Source organism: Hydractinia symbiolongicarpus, chromosome 3, assembly GCF_029227915.1.
Source record: "Hydractinia symbiolongicarpus strain clone_291-10 chromosome 3, HSymV2.1, whole genome shotgun sequence".
NCBI classification, from domain to species: domain Eukaryota; kingdom Metazoa; phylum Cnidaria; class Hydrozoa; order Anthoathecata; family Hydractiniidae; genus Hydractinia; species Hydractinia symbiolongicarpus.
Window position 1 is genome coordinate 9,744,567 of NC_079877.1, and position 20,095 is coordinate 9,764,661.

Consider the following 20,095-nt stretch of genomic DNA (forward strand, 5'->3'; position numbering starts at 1 on the left):
CTCTATACTTGGAACGTTCATATTTTTAATATATGTTAACGATTTGCCTTTTGCATCGACACTTTATTCTTTTGGGTGATGATACTAACTTATTCTATGCTCATAAATATATCAAAACTCTCTTCATTTTGGTAGACAATTAACTGGTTAGTTATAATGAATGGTTTAAAGCAAACAAACTGTGCCTAAATGTAAATAAAACAAAATATACGCTATTCTGCAAAAATTCTAAAACAGACGACTTGCCATTAAAACTTCCAGATCTATGTATAAATAAAATTAGCATAAAAAGGGAAAGTTCTTTAAACTTTTTAGGTGTTCTTATTGACGAAAACTTGTATTGGAAAACCCATATACAAACTGTAGAAAATCAGATTTCTAAAAACATTGGAATATTATACAAACCAAAGCCATTACTAATTTATCATATTCTTAAAAATTTATACTTTTTCCTTATTCGCAGCTATTTAATATATTGTAACGTTGTCTAGGCTAGCACTAGTCATTCTAAGCTTACACAAATTTACAGCAAACAAAAGCACACATGTCGCATAATATTTGGCAAGGACACAGCTTAACCATTACTAAGAGAAATAGGGGGCCTTGAGTATCTATATACTGACACCAGCTTCTGTTGTTTATATATAAAATCAGGTATGCCGTTCTAAAAATAAAACAGGTATCACACAAGATATTCAATAAATAATTTGAACATTCCAAAGACTTTACTAGTGACCAGTCGATACTTACTATCTTATAGTGTGCCATTGTGATGAAAACTATCTTGAATGAAGACAAAAAAATCTATTTGCTTGTTGACGCATTTTAAGGAAACCAAAAGGCATTTCTTGTTACTTCATGATTTAGATTATTCGCAATATTTGTAGTCAATATTTTGTTGCTGCATTCTTCAAACTTTTATGTAAACAATCAGCAACCCGAAATTTGCTGATCACTAATCTCTCTTTTGTGTGAAATAGGCTTATTTGATATTCTTCTGCTTAAAAATTTATACGAAGAATATAGCAGTGCTCTATATGGATTGAAAAAACGCGATTAATACAGGCAAAATAGTTGGAAAGCTAATTAAAAACAGTGAAAAGGTTGCTATAAGCGTAGCGATGCACTTAAACATCAGGGAAAGAGTTGACTTTGGCAAAGAATACCCATTTCGATGGTAATGTCGGATAAATTATGTCTCCAGTACATGTTTAAAATATTTTTTTAGAAATAGAAGAGAGTCTTTAAATACGGTAGCAACTAACGGACCCCTAAAAATTGGACTCGATTTTCTATTCCTCTGCGAAAATCTAGTCAAAATCTCAAAAAAATTGCTCAAAAAGTGGACAAGCTATTATTAACAAGCACTTGGTTCATTAGACGCCTTCTTATACATGTGTTGACTACTAACTTTTTCTCTCGATCTCCAAAAAAGTTTTATTTGCTTATTGTCTTGAATTAACAGAAAGTAAACGAAGAAGTATACTAAGTTCATCTCGGAATTTTTTTATCTCAAACGTTTGGAAATTTTAAATTTCAGTTCCTTTACAATGTTTTCTAAAATAAAAAAAAAGCTTACCTGGACTTTCTAGTCAATAGCCACCTTCACGATTTCGAATACGCCAACAATGTCTGCTTCAAAATTTCGAAATATGAATAATAACTTAGTGTCTATATTATTATACCTGCATACGTCTGTCTGTCACGCAAAATGGTAGGTCCAACTTCTTATATTGCTTAAGTTCGGATAGTGATATTGATCAAAAATAAAATCAATACTATCCAATCTAATGTTTGGGGCGATAGTTATCAGGAGTTTGGTTACGACAATTTTTTTTCTCTTTTTGACTTGTTCATTGTCTATATTGAATGCAACTAGTTCTAACAGAATTACTGTGCGATATTTAGCCAAAAGAGAAAGACATGTTTTATCATTAAAGAAAACAACGCCGAGAGATTGTAAGGGAAATTGTAGTTATTAGATGAATTTCATCCGTACGTTAAGGTACAGATTAAATTAATGACATAATATGCAGTGACCAGCTCACATCGAATAAATCGGGGAGGCCGCGCTAGATGTACTTAGGTGGCATTTGGGGTAAACCAAAAGTTGCTCTAACAAAGTCTTAGTGCAAGTGGAGACTGCTACCTGTTGATAGAATGCACATATAGCTAAAAGTACTCGAATATGGAAAGATGAAGTGTCCGATAAAGGCACTCAGATACTCTGCTACCACGGCTACACAGGCTGCTTTACAACAACGACGCCGTGTGAAAGTGAGGAAAACAAAGGATGGGAGCGAACTAAAACACCTAATATTTAGAGTTAGAGTATGTTCTGGTGCACTTCATCTTATGATTAGGCCGTGTAAAGGCGCAGAGGTCAACTCTTTGTCAACCATGCGGCAAGCAGGAGGAGGGTCTACAGAACAAAAAAAGCAACGAAATTGTAACGAGTAATTTCGTACAGCAACAGTAAAAGAACATACGGCATTGACACAGCGTAAAGAAAGATCACGCATCTGTAACACAGCTTGCATAGAGCCAAGTGAAAAGACAATGTGAACAAAATTTGGAAATGTTAGTAAATGTCACAGCAATTTTTAAACCAATAAATGAGACATAAGAAGCGTATGGAGCAGAGTGAAATATCAATTGTATTGTCTATAGTTTAATATACTAAAAGGAATAAGTGAATATTGTATGGGAAGAAGATGGAGTCAAGTATAATTATTTAAAATTAATATCGAAATGATTTTGTTTTAATTTAAATGTTTTGACAATATTTCGTCCTTTTTGATGACATCATCAGGTCTATCTATAAACAAAAATACAAACAGTCAAAATTAATTAACATAATAAATATACAGCAATTTTAAAAACATGAAAGTTCTCTATCTTTGTTTTGAAATGACAAGAAACGCTGTGCATTTTAACAATCGCGTGTTTGAAAATGTTTGTTCCATGCAGTTGATACGACGACCTAGTATAAAATAAGTTTTCCTTCCCAATATAACTATATAACTTTCTTTAATATCCAAGCATGCGGAAGTGAGTTAACAGGGGACGGCATTTTTTTCCAGTCGAAGGCATGAGATTACATTAGACCACAGTCAGAGGTAACATGAGATGAGATCAGTTTTAAAACAGAAATTTTTTATAAACACAGTGTAGTTTAAGACTTGTTTCATGCTCTTGCTTATATTTTTATGTTATGATGTGGTTATTTACAATTATCCAAATCACTCAGCTTTCCCTTATTTTGATATTTGATCTTTTGATATTTGAAGCTGAATGGATTGCTAAACACCTTGGGGAAAAAGGAATAATGCAAAAGGGCCAACGAATGAAAGAAATCTTGCAAATATTAACACAACGTTATGTTATACTTATGCAAAAAGGCGTATAAAACTGCGCTCATACTACCGTCTATAAGCAATGTTCATAGCTGTAGTGATTGCGCAGAAGTTCTATAAGTAAGCCATCAAAAGTTTGATAGTGAAAACAGGAACTAAAGACACGATTATAAAACACAAAATTTTTTATATGTTTTTCCGAAAATGTCACATAAACCTCTAAAAAATTCAAAATGCACAAAGAACAAGCGAACCATCATCAGCCAGGTGAAAATGTATCAGATGCAACTCAAATTGATTTAACTGCCATTAAAATTTACTGACTTACTGACTTATGGATTTCTTTTGATCAAAATATAAGAATATTGGTTGCACAGAACACTTACGTTGGTTCAAGACAAACAAAAAATAAATATCTATCAACAAGTCGGTTGTGCTACATATGCAAAAAACGTTTTATGAAAATGTGAATCTTTCTAAAAATCGTCAAAAAAATACAAACAAACTTTCTTCTAAGAATGGTAACAGACGTACTAAGTTAAATTTAGAGTGCAAGATATGCAACCTTGAATATTACCACATGATAAATCAGACATCTGAGTTCGAAATAACAAAGTGCGATACCACAAGCAACTATAATGCCACAGAGATATTTCGAATTTCCGCATTTTTCTAGTGGTCTGAGTTGAATGTCAATATAACTATACGAATGTAAAAGTAAAAGAATTAATTTTTTTAAATTTATGAACATAGTAAAAACACAAAATTTATTATAACCATTTATTATTTTATTATTAATTAATTAATATTTTTTTATCTATTTCTAAGGCCCCTTACACAAGAGAATATTTACAACGCTGGCACCTGTTACCTTTGGTTTATTCTTTCTAAGGTAAACTTTACAGTTTACCTTAGAAAGAATAACAGGAGTGTGCGATATAGAATGAAATTCGTAACGGGGTCTTTTCATTACAATGATATTTTTTAATAATAGTGCTGTAAAAATAGTAGCTATGTACAATGTTTTTTAGTTGATATATAAAAATGCGACTTTACTAAATCCTGAATATACCAGATTCTGAATTCTTTCCCAACTATTATCGATTTATTGTAGCCTTCGAACTCAAGGAATGTTGAATTTCCATCGAATCCTTGAAGCGTGTAATAGGTTTTTGTTGGAAGCTGTCTTGGAAGAAGAAATTTGTCTTCTTCATTTGTAATAGCAATATAAATGTTATTCATATTGTGATCACATCCCCATCGTGTTCTATTTGAACTTCGTTTACAATTTATTAATTTTTCCCCACGATGTGTAAGCTTTAACTTCATGAGTCTTCTACTATCACGAAAAGTAAACCAACCATAGCTGTCACCTTTCGCGCGAAAGCAAACATTGATTGCTTGGAGTTTCCAATACACCTTTCCCGAGACTTATTCTTTTGATGTGCCGCAACTTTTTCTGTTGAGTTTTATGAAATGCAGCAAGTAAACAACCTGCTATTCTCATATAAAGATTTGTGGCATGTCCAACCACTTTTTGAAAACGAGGCGGGACATGGTAACTTGAGCATTAAGAAGACTTTAACTGTGATATATCTCCTCAAAATAGCACTTTCTGTTGGCGTATCAAGTTAAACTTTTACACATAAATTAAACAAACTATGCTGAATTCAAATATGGTATTCATATTTTACGAGTTTAAAAAAAAGTATGACTTATGGTCTCGGGAAAGGTGTATTGTGATCTAAATACACCAAAGCGAGGGTGAGTTCGTTCGTCTATGCCAAGTGCAACTTCATGCAAAATTTAATTTTGTAGTAATAAAGCCGAAGTTCAACCAGGACAGAGTGGGTTGGGTTGATTTTTTACCGTATGGTCTGCTTTATATGATTCACTATAACCCTATCCCCCCACCCCCGGGGGAAAGTGCCATAAAGGTCCATCGGTTTATTCAGACTTTATCTGGTATCATGAGGTAAAACTTTTATTTTAAAAAAGTAACTCATAATGCCACATGTACAGGGAATTTTTTTCTCGATTTTGTTTTTAAATATAACTTGAATATTTGTTTGAATGTTGAACTTCTTTTTTTATATATTTCGTGAAAATTTATATGGGATGGCTTGATACAATAAAGAAATATTAAAATTTACCCACAGAAGTGCTAAAAACGCTAACGTAGTGTCTAACTTAGTAAATTTAAATCCTTGTACCATTTGTCTTGACCATATTGGGCATTCTGTTAATATAATTGTTTTCTATTAAAAGTCTGCATTACGAGAAGGGTTAAATAGTCACATCACATTTGCAAACTTACAGAACAAGACATGGTTAGGAAGGAGAAAAATGTTCTTACTGTCGCATTGACACTTGTATTGCTTTGGCTCGCATGTATCTTCACATCTTCCATGTTGACATGGTTGGTTTACTTGACAGTAAGCACCAAGCTAGAAGAATTAAAAGTGCTAGGTAATACATTAACGACCCTTCTTACACCGGGTATAATTCAACTCCGGTTCTTTTAAAGCTTTCCTTTACCCCACTGTACCCTAAATTTAGGCGAACGCTATTAGTAGCCGTCTTTTACGTCGAACAGGCCTGTTGTGACTCTGACGCATCGGTTAACAGATGGTCAGGGGAAAATTGAAGGAAAATGTTCATGTTTTTTAAATCCCTTTAAAGCCTGGTTCTCACTATGGGCTAACGATGAGTTAACCATAGTGCGCATGACGCGCTAAGACCTTAGACCATAGTGTGAACGTAAAAGTACCTGCTTAGCTCACAGCTGAACTCATCGTTAGCTCATCGTTAGCCGATTTTTTGAAATAAGAATTTTCGATAATTTATTTCGGCTAACAGTGAGATAAGTTCACTTTCAGCAATCTTCAAAGGAAGCCGACATAAATCTTGCTCCAATCGATTTATGTTTTTGAAAATAGTAGTATGTTCCGTTGTGTAAGGTCATTGTAAAACTAAAATGGCTGAAAAAACTTAAAAAATGTCGTTTAAAGAAGAAGAAGAAGAGTTGGCGTTCAGAGTGAAAGATTTTCCTTGCCTTTCTGACCCAAAGTCGTTTCCTTCTTCATAATTTTGTTAATTCCTTTCTTTCCAGGCTACGTCGTCTTCTTCGAAGTAGTAATAATAACAAGACTTTCTTTCTATCTTTCTTTTTCATTCTTTCTCGCTTTATATTCGGCTACAAAAGAGCTAACGATGCACCGTAGTGTGAGTGCAAAATAAATACATCAGGCACCCGTAGCTTAAAATTTGAAATCGGCTAACACATTATGCGCACTATGGTTATCGTTAGCCCATAGTGAGAACCAAGCTTAGGAGGTAAATTTTAGCCTTTTCATACTTTTATCAATTCATATGCCAAAATGGCTGTTCCCTAGCATTTTCAGAAATAAATTATGACGTCATCTTAAACTAAATAACTTCATTAAATTTTTATTCCAAATTGTGACCAATTTTTTAAAAGATTGATTTGTGAAATTTAAGAAAAAAGATGAAATTCATGAATAATTTATAGGTTAAAGTAAGAGATCAATTTGCGCATTTTTCCCGCAATTTGTGAATATATTTTATGCTTATCGATCAGTAAAATTAAACCACTCATTTCATGTAGTTTGTATGAAAAATACTTTCTCATCTAAAACATCAAGGTTAAAGTATCTTGTTTTTTTAAAGACCTTCCCAAAGCTTTGTATCTACAAAATTCTACCTACGCTCAACGTCTAGGAAATCAGCATCTCTCAGTTCAATTATGGTTAAAATGAGTTCATTAAAATGACACGTAAGATTTCTTTTGTCAACACGAATTCAAGTTGGCGAATTATTGAACATATGATTACTTACAACGTCACTAAACTGTTTTGAAACGAGTGAAATCTCTTTATTCAGTGGAGAATAGCTACCAACAAATGATTACATTGTTACACCTAATTAACATTTGACAACAGACAATATTGCTGCAAACTGTACAATTAGTGTATTGTCAATATTTTCGTTTGATTATGTATACAAGAGATAAATAAATGAATATAAACAGAGACACCAAGACATTACAGGACATTGTTTTGTATTGAAACCAGTAAGATAAAATAAAATATCAATTTTATGTTTTATTCTTATTTTTTATTATTCGTTTTTATATTTTTAATTTCTGTCTTTTATGTTATTTCAGTGATTTGCGATAAATTAACATGTCAGGAAGAGTTTAATTATATTGTAGAAGAACTACTTTGTTCATCACTAACATACTGCCTGACAGTGAGCGGGATTCGATCCACGGTCCCCAGAACTGGGAGCCGCAGACGAACCCATGGGAATACATGCGGCAGAATGCTAGTGAAAAACAAAGTAGTTCTTCTACAATATGACTTACACACATTATACTCGCCCGTCATGATCAGAGGTCTGATCGGGATGAAGCATTCTCTATTGAGAATGAAATACGGATGTGCTATGATAAATATTCACCTATGTATGAGTTTGATTGTTTATGTTTCAAAGATAAGACATGTGCTGTTAAATTGTTATATGATAGTAGGTATGAAGTAAAAGATAGGAAGTAACTAGTTAATTTCGGGGGACTTAAATTTCCCTGATAAATACGCGAAAAGTTCTTTTCAAGAATATTACTTCTTTTTATGGAATGCATTGTTTTTTGCATTGCATGAGAATAGAGCACTGAAAAAGGGATCATGGGTTTGGTGTGGTCATCACAAACCCTAAAGGTTTTGTCTAGCAGTATATTTTTTTGTTTTTCTGTGTTTGTTAACTCTGAAAAGGTAAAGAGTCTAGTTTTCTCCGCGAAGTTCACCATTTTTGATGATTCCAAATTTGAACAAAGTCGCTTCATTTTTATTAATATTTTTTTAGTTTTTTAAAACATTCGTTTTGTTTTAACTTGTAAAATGAAAACTAAATGCGTTTAAAACAAATTTGTCTCTACAATATAAAAGTTTCATTTTAATAAAAGTTTGTCTTTCAAAACAATTTCCTCAAGTTGAAAGTAAAATATAGAACAGAGATTCTTATTTTAAAAATGGTCATAATAATGTAGTTGTATAAGTTTCCTAATTTTTTGAGATTCTGCATGTACTTATAAACTGGTTTCTTATAAAAAAAATCATGTATGTTTCTTTAATAACTTATTTTGATAGTTTTCACATTCTGCATGTAATTGTAACCAACTACGATCTTAATACATTGATCATTTAAAAAAAAACATTTAAAAAAGACATTCACAATCCAACTGACAGCTTGACTTCGCCTTTATCCATTGGAGTCAACTAACTATCAATAGAGATTATATGAAACCAAATTAGTTTTATTTTCTATCGTACTGTCCTTTTACTTCGTCATTCATTCATTTATAGACAGCATACCATAACATACGGCGCCTTTTCTTCTTTAATGCCCAGTGGTATGTTATTATGAGGGTTTACGTCGATGGCTTAAAAAGTAATTGACCTCAAACTCGGAGAATCCTCAGTTTATGACTTTATGTAATCACCTCACAATATATCATATAAATGAACGAAATTTAAATTTTTTATCGTACCACATCAGTTTATCTTTGACAAAGGGAAATCACGGGTATTTCACTTTACGTGCTGAAGCCAGTGCAGCTAAACAAAGGTATATTGTTTATGACAATCTTAATACATATTTCCTTCTCCAACACCAACTTCCTTCTTTGACATTTCAAAACCTGATTAAAATGATAGGCACCCTTCTGAGTGCAAAATGTGTCCAACCAAAGGGTTAATCCGATATCGGAAATGGTTAATAAACTTAAATTTTATTTACTATTACTTCTTTTAAATTAATTTTCACTTATTGTATTAAATTAAGTCGCACCTACGTTCAGTATTTTAACTTGCAGTCAAGATAAATATCTGTATAGTCATATACCTGAGAAGTCGGAGTCAGAGCCAGACAGATCTTATTGTAACTGTATGTGAAGTGGTATTTTCAATAAATGGTCGGATTTACAAAGTTATGGTATTTCAATAACGTATCTTTTATTTTGGTAAAAATAGTTATTGCAAACTGCTATTGTTTAAATTTGATAGATATGTACGCCCTCCCTTTTTTACCCTTAACGCATCCTTTTCCGTACTTTGACGGGAGGTAGCGGGTGAAGATCTCTTATTGTTGATACATGGAAATGAGGCGTCAGGCTTGAGTTCTTTAACAGAAAACCTTGTTGTAAGAAATTTCTAAGATTTCACTTTAATTTCCACACCGTAGTGAGAAGTGTGACTTTTACATCATGTTTCGTTTTGGGTTGAATTTAATTTAGGGGGTGGGGAGAGAGGGTGGCCCGTAAATGCCTCCCGAAGTGTTAAAACTCATTTAAACAGTCCTAAAAATATATACCATGGATTGAAGTCACTTAAACTGATTTAATTTCACTTCTGGTCTCATGTGAACGGTCTTTAAAAGATCGTAATAAACACGACGTGATGGTGAAAAAAGAGCTTTGAATTAGTTATATAACTCAGACTTGACATATTCTAAAGACTTTCTTAGGCTGAAATTAAACCTAAAGAATCTTAAAATAAATTTTTCTAAAAAACGGAAATGATTGTATAAAAATTACTTTTATTTTGCAATATGGATTTCATTTCCTGACACGATTGTAATTTATACATACAATAACAATGAAATTGACATGTGACAGCGTTACAAATCAAAAAAAACAAACAAATTACAAATTCTAATTCTTTAAGATTAGTTTCCCTTATGTTCTTATATCGTAGTTGTAACACTAGCTGTTATACAACTTCTTTCTCTTCACTTCCCCCTGTCAAGCAAGATCTCTTCCTTATAGCAGAAGTAGTGTTGCGTTATAACTGTTCTTAATTCGACAAGTAATTAATAAGAATGATTGCTTGATTAGCTCATTAGAAATAATTTGTGTTATAAATATAAAAATGATATGAACCTTTCGAAAGAACATTCATGCTACCAGACCTACGGAGGTTAGTACGACTTCATATATTTTCTGTATATTATGTTTTATAATGTAATTTTGCTAGCATACCTACCCTATTAGTTAACAATTTTCAAATGGAAAAGAGTTTAATTTTATTATTAATATTTTGCAACTCTATTCGTGCTAAAATTTACATGTGCGGAAATCCTCTCGACGCTGGGTCTTTCTCAATTAGATTTCCTTGCCGTTTAAAAATTAGTCATGCAAGGTTACACACTTTTTTCTCACATAAGGCTCAAATCCATCAAGAACAAAGTAATTCGCAAGCAACTGCCAGCTTAAAATGAGCAAAAAAGATAAAAAGAAAAAAAGCAGGGACTATAAAAAATACCAATGGTTTTTGGGACTTGTTTTGAAAGTCGTGTAGCAATTTTCTTAGATACCTACTAGAATAAACATGATGAAAACAGAAGTTTGATTTTGGTTGGTCTGGTCAAGAAACAACGTAAATTTGGTCTTTTAAGTAGCTAGGATAGTTAACAAGAAACAAGTAACCAAAAATTGAGTACAAGCCCAAATGTTGCATATAAAACGCATGTAACTACTCACTAGCCAATCCTGAATTGATTTTAATCTCTACAGCGTCTATAAGGATGATCTTTGACTTTATTTTGAATGTACCACTCTTCAAGAACTCTCTTTTTAATTGACCACATTAACTGTAGATCACATCGTAACAATACAAAGGTAAGGAAAGGTAACAATAATTCAACATGCAACATTCTGAAAGAATATAAAAAAAACTCGTAACTGCTTCTAGATAACTGAAAAAGTGAAACAATTTTAGGAATGATCATAATCGCTTTTTAGAGTTTGAACAAAATAATGAAGTATCTTTTTCTAAAACAAAGGATAAAAGGCGGGAGATGTTGTCTCTTAGGTGTGTCAAAAGATGTCGGATATCCTTAAGCATGTACATTTCTTGGATGCAACGTTACAACACAGCAACGTTTAAAGTATAAATACGTGAAAAAAAGCAGATGAGATCGCAGTCCGTAAGATCGCCTTGTTGCTGAGCAGTAGCACAGTGGACGAAAGAATACGAGAACCTAGCCCAGTATTGCTAATGACTCCATATCATATTAATTTTTACCAGTTATTGATAATAGCTTGATATCAATAAATTATAATTTAACTTTTCTCTATTAGAGTTACAAAAAATATTTTAAATAGCAATACGAGATTTACTAAACACAAAGGTAAAAAAATATGACTTCCTATTATCCACTTTAAAAGTATTTTATGTCTCCTATGATCGGTCAACGTTTGTGATTTTACTAACCGAATGTGCTTCCCGTTGCTAATTATAAATTTTGATTTTATTTTGCACTCCATCAAAGCTGATGTTTCTAACTCCAGTATGTTAGAGCGGAATAGGTACGGAGGAGTGTGATAAATTGTGAACTGCTCGTCTGCGTCGTGCGGTCTTTGAAACATACCGATATGTTATGAACTTATACAACTTACAAAGAAGCTAATTACAGGATAGTTGCATTCTATATAGTTATTATATTAAACAGCTGAAGAAAGAGGTAGGGATGTATTATGTAGTTAGTATCTTATTTAACCTTTGCAAATCACCATGACAGGCTTTATTTAAGAAATATGCTACTTTGTTTTTAAGCGTTATTCATTTATGTTGCTGCAACTCTGGTCTGTAGCATTTTCGTAATCTTGAGTCTCCTCCAAATTAATAATTATATTCTTATACCAAACCATTAATATTTGAAGTTTCGACTACTTAGGACAATCTCAGTTTTTTTTTTGACATTTGTTCACCTATTGTTGATTTTGTTTCTTGATATAAAATATAGAAAATGGAAGAACGCTCTTGCTGGTGGAGTTTCCTCATCTTTCTAATGAAATTCTGGCAAAACTATACATCAAGCGTTATTAAGTCTAGCTTCTACAAGTATTTTTACGTTCTTTGATTCTGTTAACACTTTACTCATATAAATTCTCGAGATTCATGAATCGACTTTTTACGGCAATGAAAATAGCACAGATATTTGAATAACTTGGTTGCAGAGTCTCTGAGTTGCAGGTGTGCTATAATATATTTTGAAAATTCGATAGTCAGATTACCGTCAGGTGAAAAAATCGTTAAGCTTTCAGTTTTTTAAGTAGTATAATAATCTATTTGGTAAATATATTAGTTTATTTCACAACAATAAAAAATAGGTAATTTTCATGGATGTTATTGTATATCAAGAATTTCTTTCCGATGATAATTTATCCTTTCTTATTAAACTTTGTTTACTACTACTATTAATATGTTTTTTATTTATTTTTAACGTTTCTATGTACGTAATTGTACTAATAAAAACACAAATAACAAAGACATTGGAAAGACGTTGCGGAAGTGACAATATCCTTCTTTTGTCGAGCATTTCATCCTGTATATTTTTTTCTCTTTTATTTTTGTTTGTTTTTCTTTGAGATGTGTGGCTGATATAACGGTGACAATTATGGTGCTCTTTTCTACAATGGACGCGCTGAACAAACAAAAACCTTTACTATTCTATCACAGAAGGCAGAAATCTAAAAAATCAAGTTAAAGGCAAATAAGTTGAAAAATGGAGAAGATAATTCCTGCTTTGTTTAGATTGACGTGGAGCCAACTTACAAAACAGTCCATGAAACTCTAATATTTATGTATAGTTTTTCTAACAAGACTTTTCTGATCTTTCGAGAACGGAAGCGTAGAGGTGTTTTCAAAATCCAGAAAATATATAAAATGGCCATTTATGAAATTAATAATAAATTATTATTATTATTATTACTATCCCGGATAAACTCTTCAGTTTTTTTAGGAACTGTTCTCAACGAGGGACCTGCAAAGGGGGTCCTAGTGCAATTAAAGCTTCCATTTGAACTATGGAAGTCGAACATAGCCTCTCAACTAGACGATCACCAAGATATCAATCCTTTTCTTATATTAAATGTCAAACAAAAAAAATCGATTCACACTTTTATACTCTCTAGCATGACGTTGTTGGGGTTTGAACCTAAAACCTTGCTCACTAAATGCGAACACTCTACCACAAGGCCACTGATCGATTTAAAATAAATTAAACAATAAATAAGGATGCTCATATGGAAAAATATCATGTGATAAGATTCTGGTTCCCATGAACAGCGCCTAAATTTTCCTTTTCTTTTTACAAAAAACTTTCAACAATGTTAGTTAGATATAAGATTAAAATTTACAGCGGTAAACTAGTCAGTGTTTTCAGCAGTAATAATAATATGTTTCCCTTTTAATTTAGACATAATAACATCATAAAAACAACAAAAACAACAACAGAATAAAAACAACAACACAATAAAAGCAACAATTGCAACCTGGTTATCCTTGAGCATTACCAAAATAGATCTGTTAACCAAATATGTCATTTGGAAACTCTTCTAATTCATCAACGCCACAATCAGTTGAGAAGGATGTTACATTCAGTGAATGGTTGTTGGTATTTGCATTCATAGTAATCATGGTGACAGGGGTGGTTGGTAACCTTTTAGTATGTTACGTATTTGGTGTCAAGAAAAAGTTAAAATCCACTACTGAATGGTTGATTCTATACCTAGGAGTCATTGACCTCTTGACGTCATTGTTTAACCCAACATTATACATATTCTGGACGCTTACGCATTACTCTAAATGGCCTTTTGGTTATTATGGTTGCAAGATATTACCAGCCATTGGTCCAATTATGACAGCTGCTTCGGGGGGTGTGTTATTAATCTTCGGAATTGATCGTTTTCTTGCAATAGTCACGCCATTTTATGGTCAGTTATCATTCAAAATGGTAACTCTTGCTAATACAATTAACATTCTGCTTTCGATAGCTTCTTTTGTGCATTATATTCTGGTGTTAAAGTTATCTCCAGATGGGAATCGTTGCTACGTCTCGGGAGTGCAAACATTGGAATATGCAGTACCAAACTGTTCATTGATTTTGTTTAGACTGGTTGCATTCATTGTTGTCTTTGGAGGTACAAACATCAGTATCTATCTCACTTTGAAAAGAAACCAACACACCTCCACTGCCATTGATCTGAGATTGCAGAGACATGCGCAATCGAAACGAATCATGCGTGTCTTAGTTACCATGGGAATTGTTTTCATTTTATTAGTATTTCCAAGAGAACTTTTTTACCTGATATACAATCTTTCATGGGTGAACTCCAGCAGTGGCATAGGAAGTAGCCCTACGATATTGCAGATTAATTCTTGGCTAAAAGTCATGCATACAGCGAACAGTTGCGCTAATGTTTTTATTTATGCACATATGCAAACTTTATACAGAAAGCAGATTTTAAAATTTCTCCAGTTCATGGGTTGTTGTAAGTATGGCTATGAATTGCAATCGTTCTCAACGACACATCCATCACCAACTACAATGTTATTACCATTAGGTAAAGGTTACTACGAATGGATTGTCAATACGACACAACCGAAAAAGAGGACATTCTTTCAACGTGCTCAGAATTGGAAAAACAATAACAACGATAACGGAATGGTTGTTTACATGTGACTTAAAAAACGAATAAAAAATATTGCACCTTGACGCCTCTTTGCACATTGTTTTGGTCCCAAGGCAAGTTAGGACTGAAAACAAATTTAATTTCTTGTAATATTTAAATTTTATATTTTATAAATTTGTAGACATTTTTTTCTTTTTATTAATACATGCGTGATTGACGAAAAGCCGTAGTGTTAATACATGATGCACCTGTCCTATTCAAAAAATTTATTTGTGATTATTAATTCTAAATGAATGTTCTTTGTCCAAGCATGTAAACATTCAGCTGTATTAGCAATAAAAAAGCTTGAAACCTGAAAAACATACTGCAATCTCGGGCATGTTACTGCAATCTCGGGCATGTTACTGCAATCTCGGGCATGTTACTGAAATCTCGGGCATGTTACTGCAATCTTGGGCATGTTACTGCAAAAAGGCCGATTATTTGCTATTTTTTGAAACTGCTGAAGTGAATCAACTTGAGAAAACTCAGCAGATGGTAAGCTTTGAGCTTATGGAATCGTAGGTTAGTTAATCATGTGTAAGCGTTAAAAATGCACTACTGGCAGTTTCTGCCATGCCTGCATTTCAGAACAGTCCATGCTTCATAGTCCGAAAATCAGCAGCGTGGAGGCAGACGTGAGCAAAACTTAGTACGAGTTAAGATTTTCAAATCAGTGGAAGTTCTTAAGTTGCTAGGTCTGTGTGCGATCATTTAGAAAAGAAATTTTGTAAGTTTGTAGTACGTAATAGAAACAGTGCTTATAATTGCTTGTGGGACGAATTTTAGTTCTACTCCTGCATAATATAATGGTAGAAATTTTTGTTTATTTGAAGTTAATTTTTTGCAGATTTTGTTATAACCTTAAATATTTTTTGAACCGCTAAATTTTGAAATACTTTTGGAATTTGCCTCATCCACGAAAATTTTTAAAATTGGCTTGTACGTGAGAATTTTTATGACCAGTTGGAAGAGGCTTTGTAATCCCCGAATGAGTTCTGTCAATTTTTTTCTCACAACTAGTGATTTTGAAACATAAGTTATATTAATAAAAACCAAAACAGATAACACCAAATTTTTTTCGTAATTTGGTGTTTACATGCCTCTAAACTCTAATGATGTAAAAAATGGAAGTTACTGCTAACCCTATTTCAGCGTTTTGTAAAAGGGTTTATCTAGCAATAAACGGTAATAGGACGTAATCTTTAATTTACTTTTTCTTACTCAATTCAAAAAACAAAACAAAAACAAATGGTATGTCAAATTAATTGATTAACAGAGATGTTTTATTCAACCATTTATATTTAACCACACTTCCATGATTTAACAATGTATTTCGGATATGAAAATGAATCTTCAGGTCTAATCAATCAATTTGTTTATATATTTGCTATAAGAAATAGACGGAATTGTGATTGAAAAGTAAAATGACATTTCTCTCAATTTAAATGAAACTAGAACAGATTCTCTATTCTCTAATTTCTCTTGGGATAAAACGACTAAATCTTAAAAATTTGCTTGTATTCAACATTATGGCACTTAAATATTTAATCTTTACAGTAACAATGATGGTAGCTATACATTTAAAACAAATCATGAACTTGCATGTTGAATTTGTTAATGTTGTTCACATGAACACAGAACAAAGGTATATCTTCTTTAAAGATAATAATTAGTTAAAGGAATTTACAATTTTTAAAATTTGTTTATTTATTTAATACCATCTGTTCATTTGTCTGATCTCATTTTCCCAAAATTGTCCTTCTTTCTCCCTTTCCTTTCGCACTCTCTCCATTTGTTTCATCATGTCATTGTTGAAATACATCATATCGCTACTCGCAGTCGAATCACCGTCGTTAGTTGATTTCTTCAAATCTTTCGTCGAACAATTTTCTTCCTCGCCTGAACACAAATACATCGGATTATTACAAAAAATATATTGCAACTTTCGACACAGCAATCACGCCGTGAAAATGATTATTTGCATACGCCTTGGCAAAAAACGAGGATTGATATCATTTATCATAATAAGGTACTGTTTGCAGAAACACGTGAACAGGACAGATTTACTTTAAAATCTCGGGTATGTTGGGTGAAAAATTTTAATAGAAATACAAAAGCTAATTGTAACGGTCAATTGTAAATAAAATATATAAATATATATATATTTTGTCCCTAAGAAAGTATAGAAAGGATTTTCTTTTGCAGAACTCATTTCTGCGAATTTGACCCAAACCAGCAAAACTAAGTTTCGCAAAAATTTTCAAAACGTTGGTCATCCACAAATATGTTTCATTTGTTGCACCTGCAAAAATATCTACCGTAACTCGATTCCTGTAGGGTTCTTGGTAGAAAAATACGGAATCTTTAACAAAATCAATTCTGCAAATTTCGGGAAAAATGTAGTTATCCACAAAAAAAATGTTCCGCAAAACGAAGCATTCTGGATCCACCTATAGATCAAAACAAGTTCCGCAAAAATTTCTCTGCTGAAACTAATTTAAACACCGAAAAAATTATGTAAGGGAAAATTATTTGTCATTCCAGGGTTAAGTAGCATGATATCCCTGACTGCAAATAAGGTTGACTGTAAAGTTAAACTAACCAGCAGCTCAACTATATTTGATACTTTTCTTTTTTCTACACTTCATCTGCTGACTAATCCATTCTAATCCTTGGTACAAACCATCTCCCTTTACTGCTGACGTTGCTTGTATGTACCAGTTTCTATTACGCAATCTCAATAAACCAAGTTTATCAGTCAGCTCTGTAGTAGACATAGCGCCTGGTAAGTCCTGCTTGTTCGCATACACCAACAACACAGCGTTCTGTAGATCTTCCTCTTTTAAAAGTTTATAAAGTTCATGTCTAGCTTCATCGACTCTTTCCCTATCGTGGGAGTCAACGACGAAAATGATTCCTTCAGTTTCTTGGTAATACAAGCGCCACAGAGCTCGTATACGATCTTGTCCTCCTATGTCCCATACTGTGAACGTTAAGTTTTTATATTTAACTGTTTCAACGTTAAATCCAATCGTTGGTAACGTATGGACGAGTTCTCCACTCAGTTTAAAGTAATATAAAATTGTAGTTTTACCCGCTGCGTCGAGTCCTACCATTAGAATTCGACATTCCAGTTTTCCAAACATTCGCTTGAAGAAATTGCCTATAACATTCCCCATCTTTAATTTATGCTGCTATAAGTTATTAATTAAAGTTTAAATTTATGCACCTATAATTAAATACTTAAGTTATATTTATACAGCTATAAGTAATCAAACAAACTTTTAATTTATGCAACTATAAGTAATTACACGAAGTTATAATTTATACAATGCAAGAATGGAATATGGTCTTAACTTGTGAAAGCAAGTTAATGGTGATGATAATTTATGCACCTATAATTAATTACTAATAACTGTCTGACTACCTTCATTTCGTACATTATGCCATAAAGACAAAATTAATATGCAAGTAATTTAAAAAACAAATGAGATTGTCCTGGGTGGCAAATGATTCAAGCATTAACAAAAGGTGGAAAGAGTTTGAAGAAGAATGTGCTGACCGGTAAAATTCTCAATAATTAATAGCGGGGGGGAGGGGAAATACGCAAAGTTCTGAATGAAAATAAGTTTTGCTGAAACTTCACACCAGGCTGTGTAATATAAAGATGTCCTAAGTGATTTTTTGCTATCACAAACATACTTTATGAGTACAGCCTGGATGTTTATATCACATACGATTTGAACATGTAGAAAAATAAAATGTGAATGAATTATCTGCTTACAATTGTAAATCCAACTTGTAAAACATAACAAAGAAAGTTAGTTCAGTCTCTACTCTTTGGTTGTGCTAATTGGAATAAACAACACGAATAAAAAGTTATCGACCATTCAGATTGTAATTTTTTTGATCCATTTCGTAATTCTGTAGCTAACAAAAATCTATAAAAATTTAAGAAATATAAAAAAATATTCATGCCTCACATATTCCAAATTCATATCATTTGTAATATCTACTTGTCCACTTCGCAAAGCTATGTAATTATTCTAAGGATAGAAATTGTTTTTGGAAGAAACTTTTGAGGTTTTCTCGCAAAAAATAAGGTGAACCATAAAAGTTTTTTTCTCGTTGCTGTACAACAAAATGCGTAAAAACTACTTAGACATATATGAAAAATTTGTAGAACCGCGAAAGCTTTTCCCTGCTAAATGCATAAATTCCGCGGTAAAGCTGAACCGTACAAGCTTCTTCCGGAAACAATCTCTTCGTTTAAAATATTATAGATCAATAATTTGCAATATACTATATACTACATCACGTGAATTTTATTAACAAGTGAATTTTCTCCCATAGTAGCAACGAAAAATCACTCACAAGCAAATCTAACCAAACTTTTTCAAAAAAAAAAAATAACTCGCAATTTTTGTAAGAATGAAAACAACACGTAACTTCTTTAAATAGAATTTCATTTTGAGCATGTTCAAACTCATTTTCGGTATTATGCAATGCAATATCGTACCCAGGACTTTTTATTCACGTATCTAGAGTTTCTTTGTAAATTTTTGTGGACGAAGGAGGTTTTAGCAACCTTTCGCGATTTTTTTCAGAGAGTTTTAGACATATGTTGCAAAAAAAATGTTAGCAGCAAATATCTTGTCCGGATAGTCATACTCAGATGTGTTTGCGATTCTCCGTTTATTTTTAAATAAATAAATAAATAAAAAGCAAGAAAAAGGTTTGGAGGGCGCAACACAAACTGATAGTTTCAATGTCTCTACAACTTGCGGGATAAATTTCAAGACTAAAACATTTTTCAACTTTCTTTATTAGCTTTAAAAATCAAGTTGAAAATCTAGTTCAAACAGCATATTACCTTTCTGAGATAATGGCTTGCAAATTCCTTCCTTCAGGAATATCATAAAAAGAACCATGATGGATAAATTTAATATTCTCTTCATTGTCAAACCTTAAACAAAAGCAGAAATGACATGTTTATCATAACAAGATTCAGGCGATTGATCGTTTTTTAACCAAATCGCTAACTCTTCATTGATCTTTTACGGCATGTCAGGCTATAGTGAAACAGAGGTAGACATACACCGTTAACACATTTTCCAACACCGCTCGATCTTTTTGCATATTATAAGGCTACCAATAAATTATAATACTATCACACTACATACTACTTCGTAAAAGACTTTAA

The 20,095-nt window shown here is 32.4% G+C and overlaps 2 protein-coding genes across 2 annotated transcripts; one reads left to right on the forward strand and one right to left on the reverse strand.

Annotated features, from left to right (window-relative positions):
* Window positions 1–13,754: 13,754 nt before the first annotated feature.
* On the forward strand, window positions 13,755–14,900 carry LOC130636812 (neuropeptides B/W receptor type 1-like). The gene has a single exon (XM_057446659.1). It carries the CDS (start codon window positions 13,755–13,757, stop codon window positions 14,898–14,900), a length of 1,146 nt encoding a protein of 381 aa, XP_057302642.1.
* Window positions 14,901–16,490: 1,590 nt separating this feature from the next.
* On the reverse strand, window positions 16,491–18,139 carry LOC130635601 (ADP-ribosylation factor 1-like 2). Its single transcript, XM_057444971.1, has 2 exons — window positions 17,495–18,139; window positions 16,491–16,791 (listed from the first exon to the last, which is right to left on the reverse strand). Exon 1 carries the CDS (start codon window positions 18,069–18,071, stop codon window positions 17,502–17,504), a length of 570 nt encoding a protein of 189 aa, XP_057300954.1. The 5' UTR covers window positions 18,072–18,139; the 3' UTR covers window positions 16,491–16,791; window positions 17,495–17,501.
* Between the last annotated feature and the right edge of the window lie 1,956 nt (window positions 18,140–20,095).

Coding starts and splice junctions, on each gene's coding strand:
- LOC130636812 (XM_057446659.1), top strand. CDS start 13,755: ATGTCATTTGGAAACTCTTCTAATTCATCAACGCCACAATCAGTTGAG.
- LOC130635601 (XM_057444971.1), bottom strand. CDS start 18,071: ATGGGGAATGTTATAGGCAATTTCTTCAAGCGAATGTTTGGAAAACTG.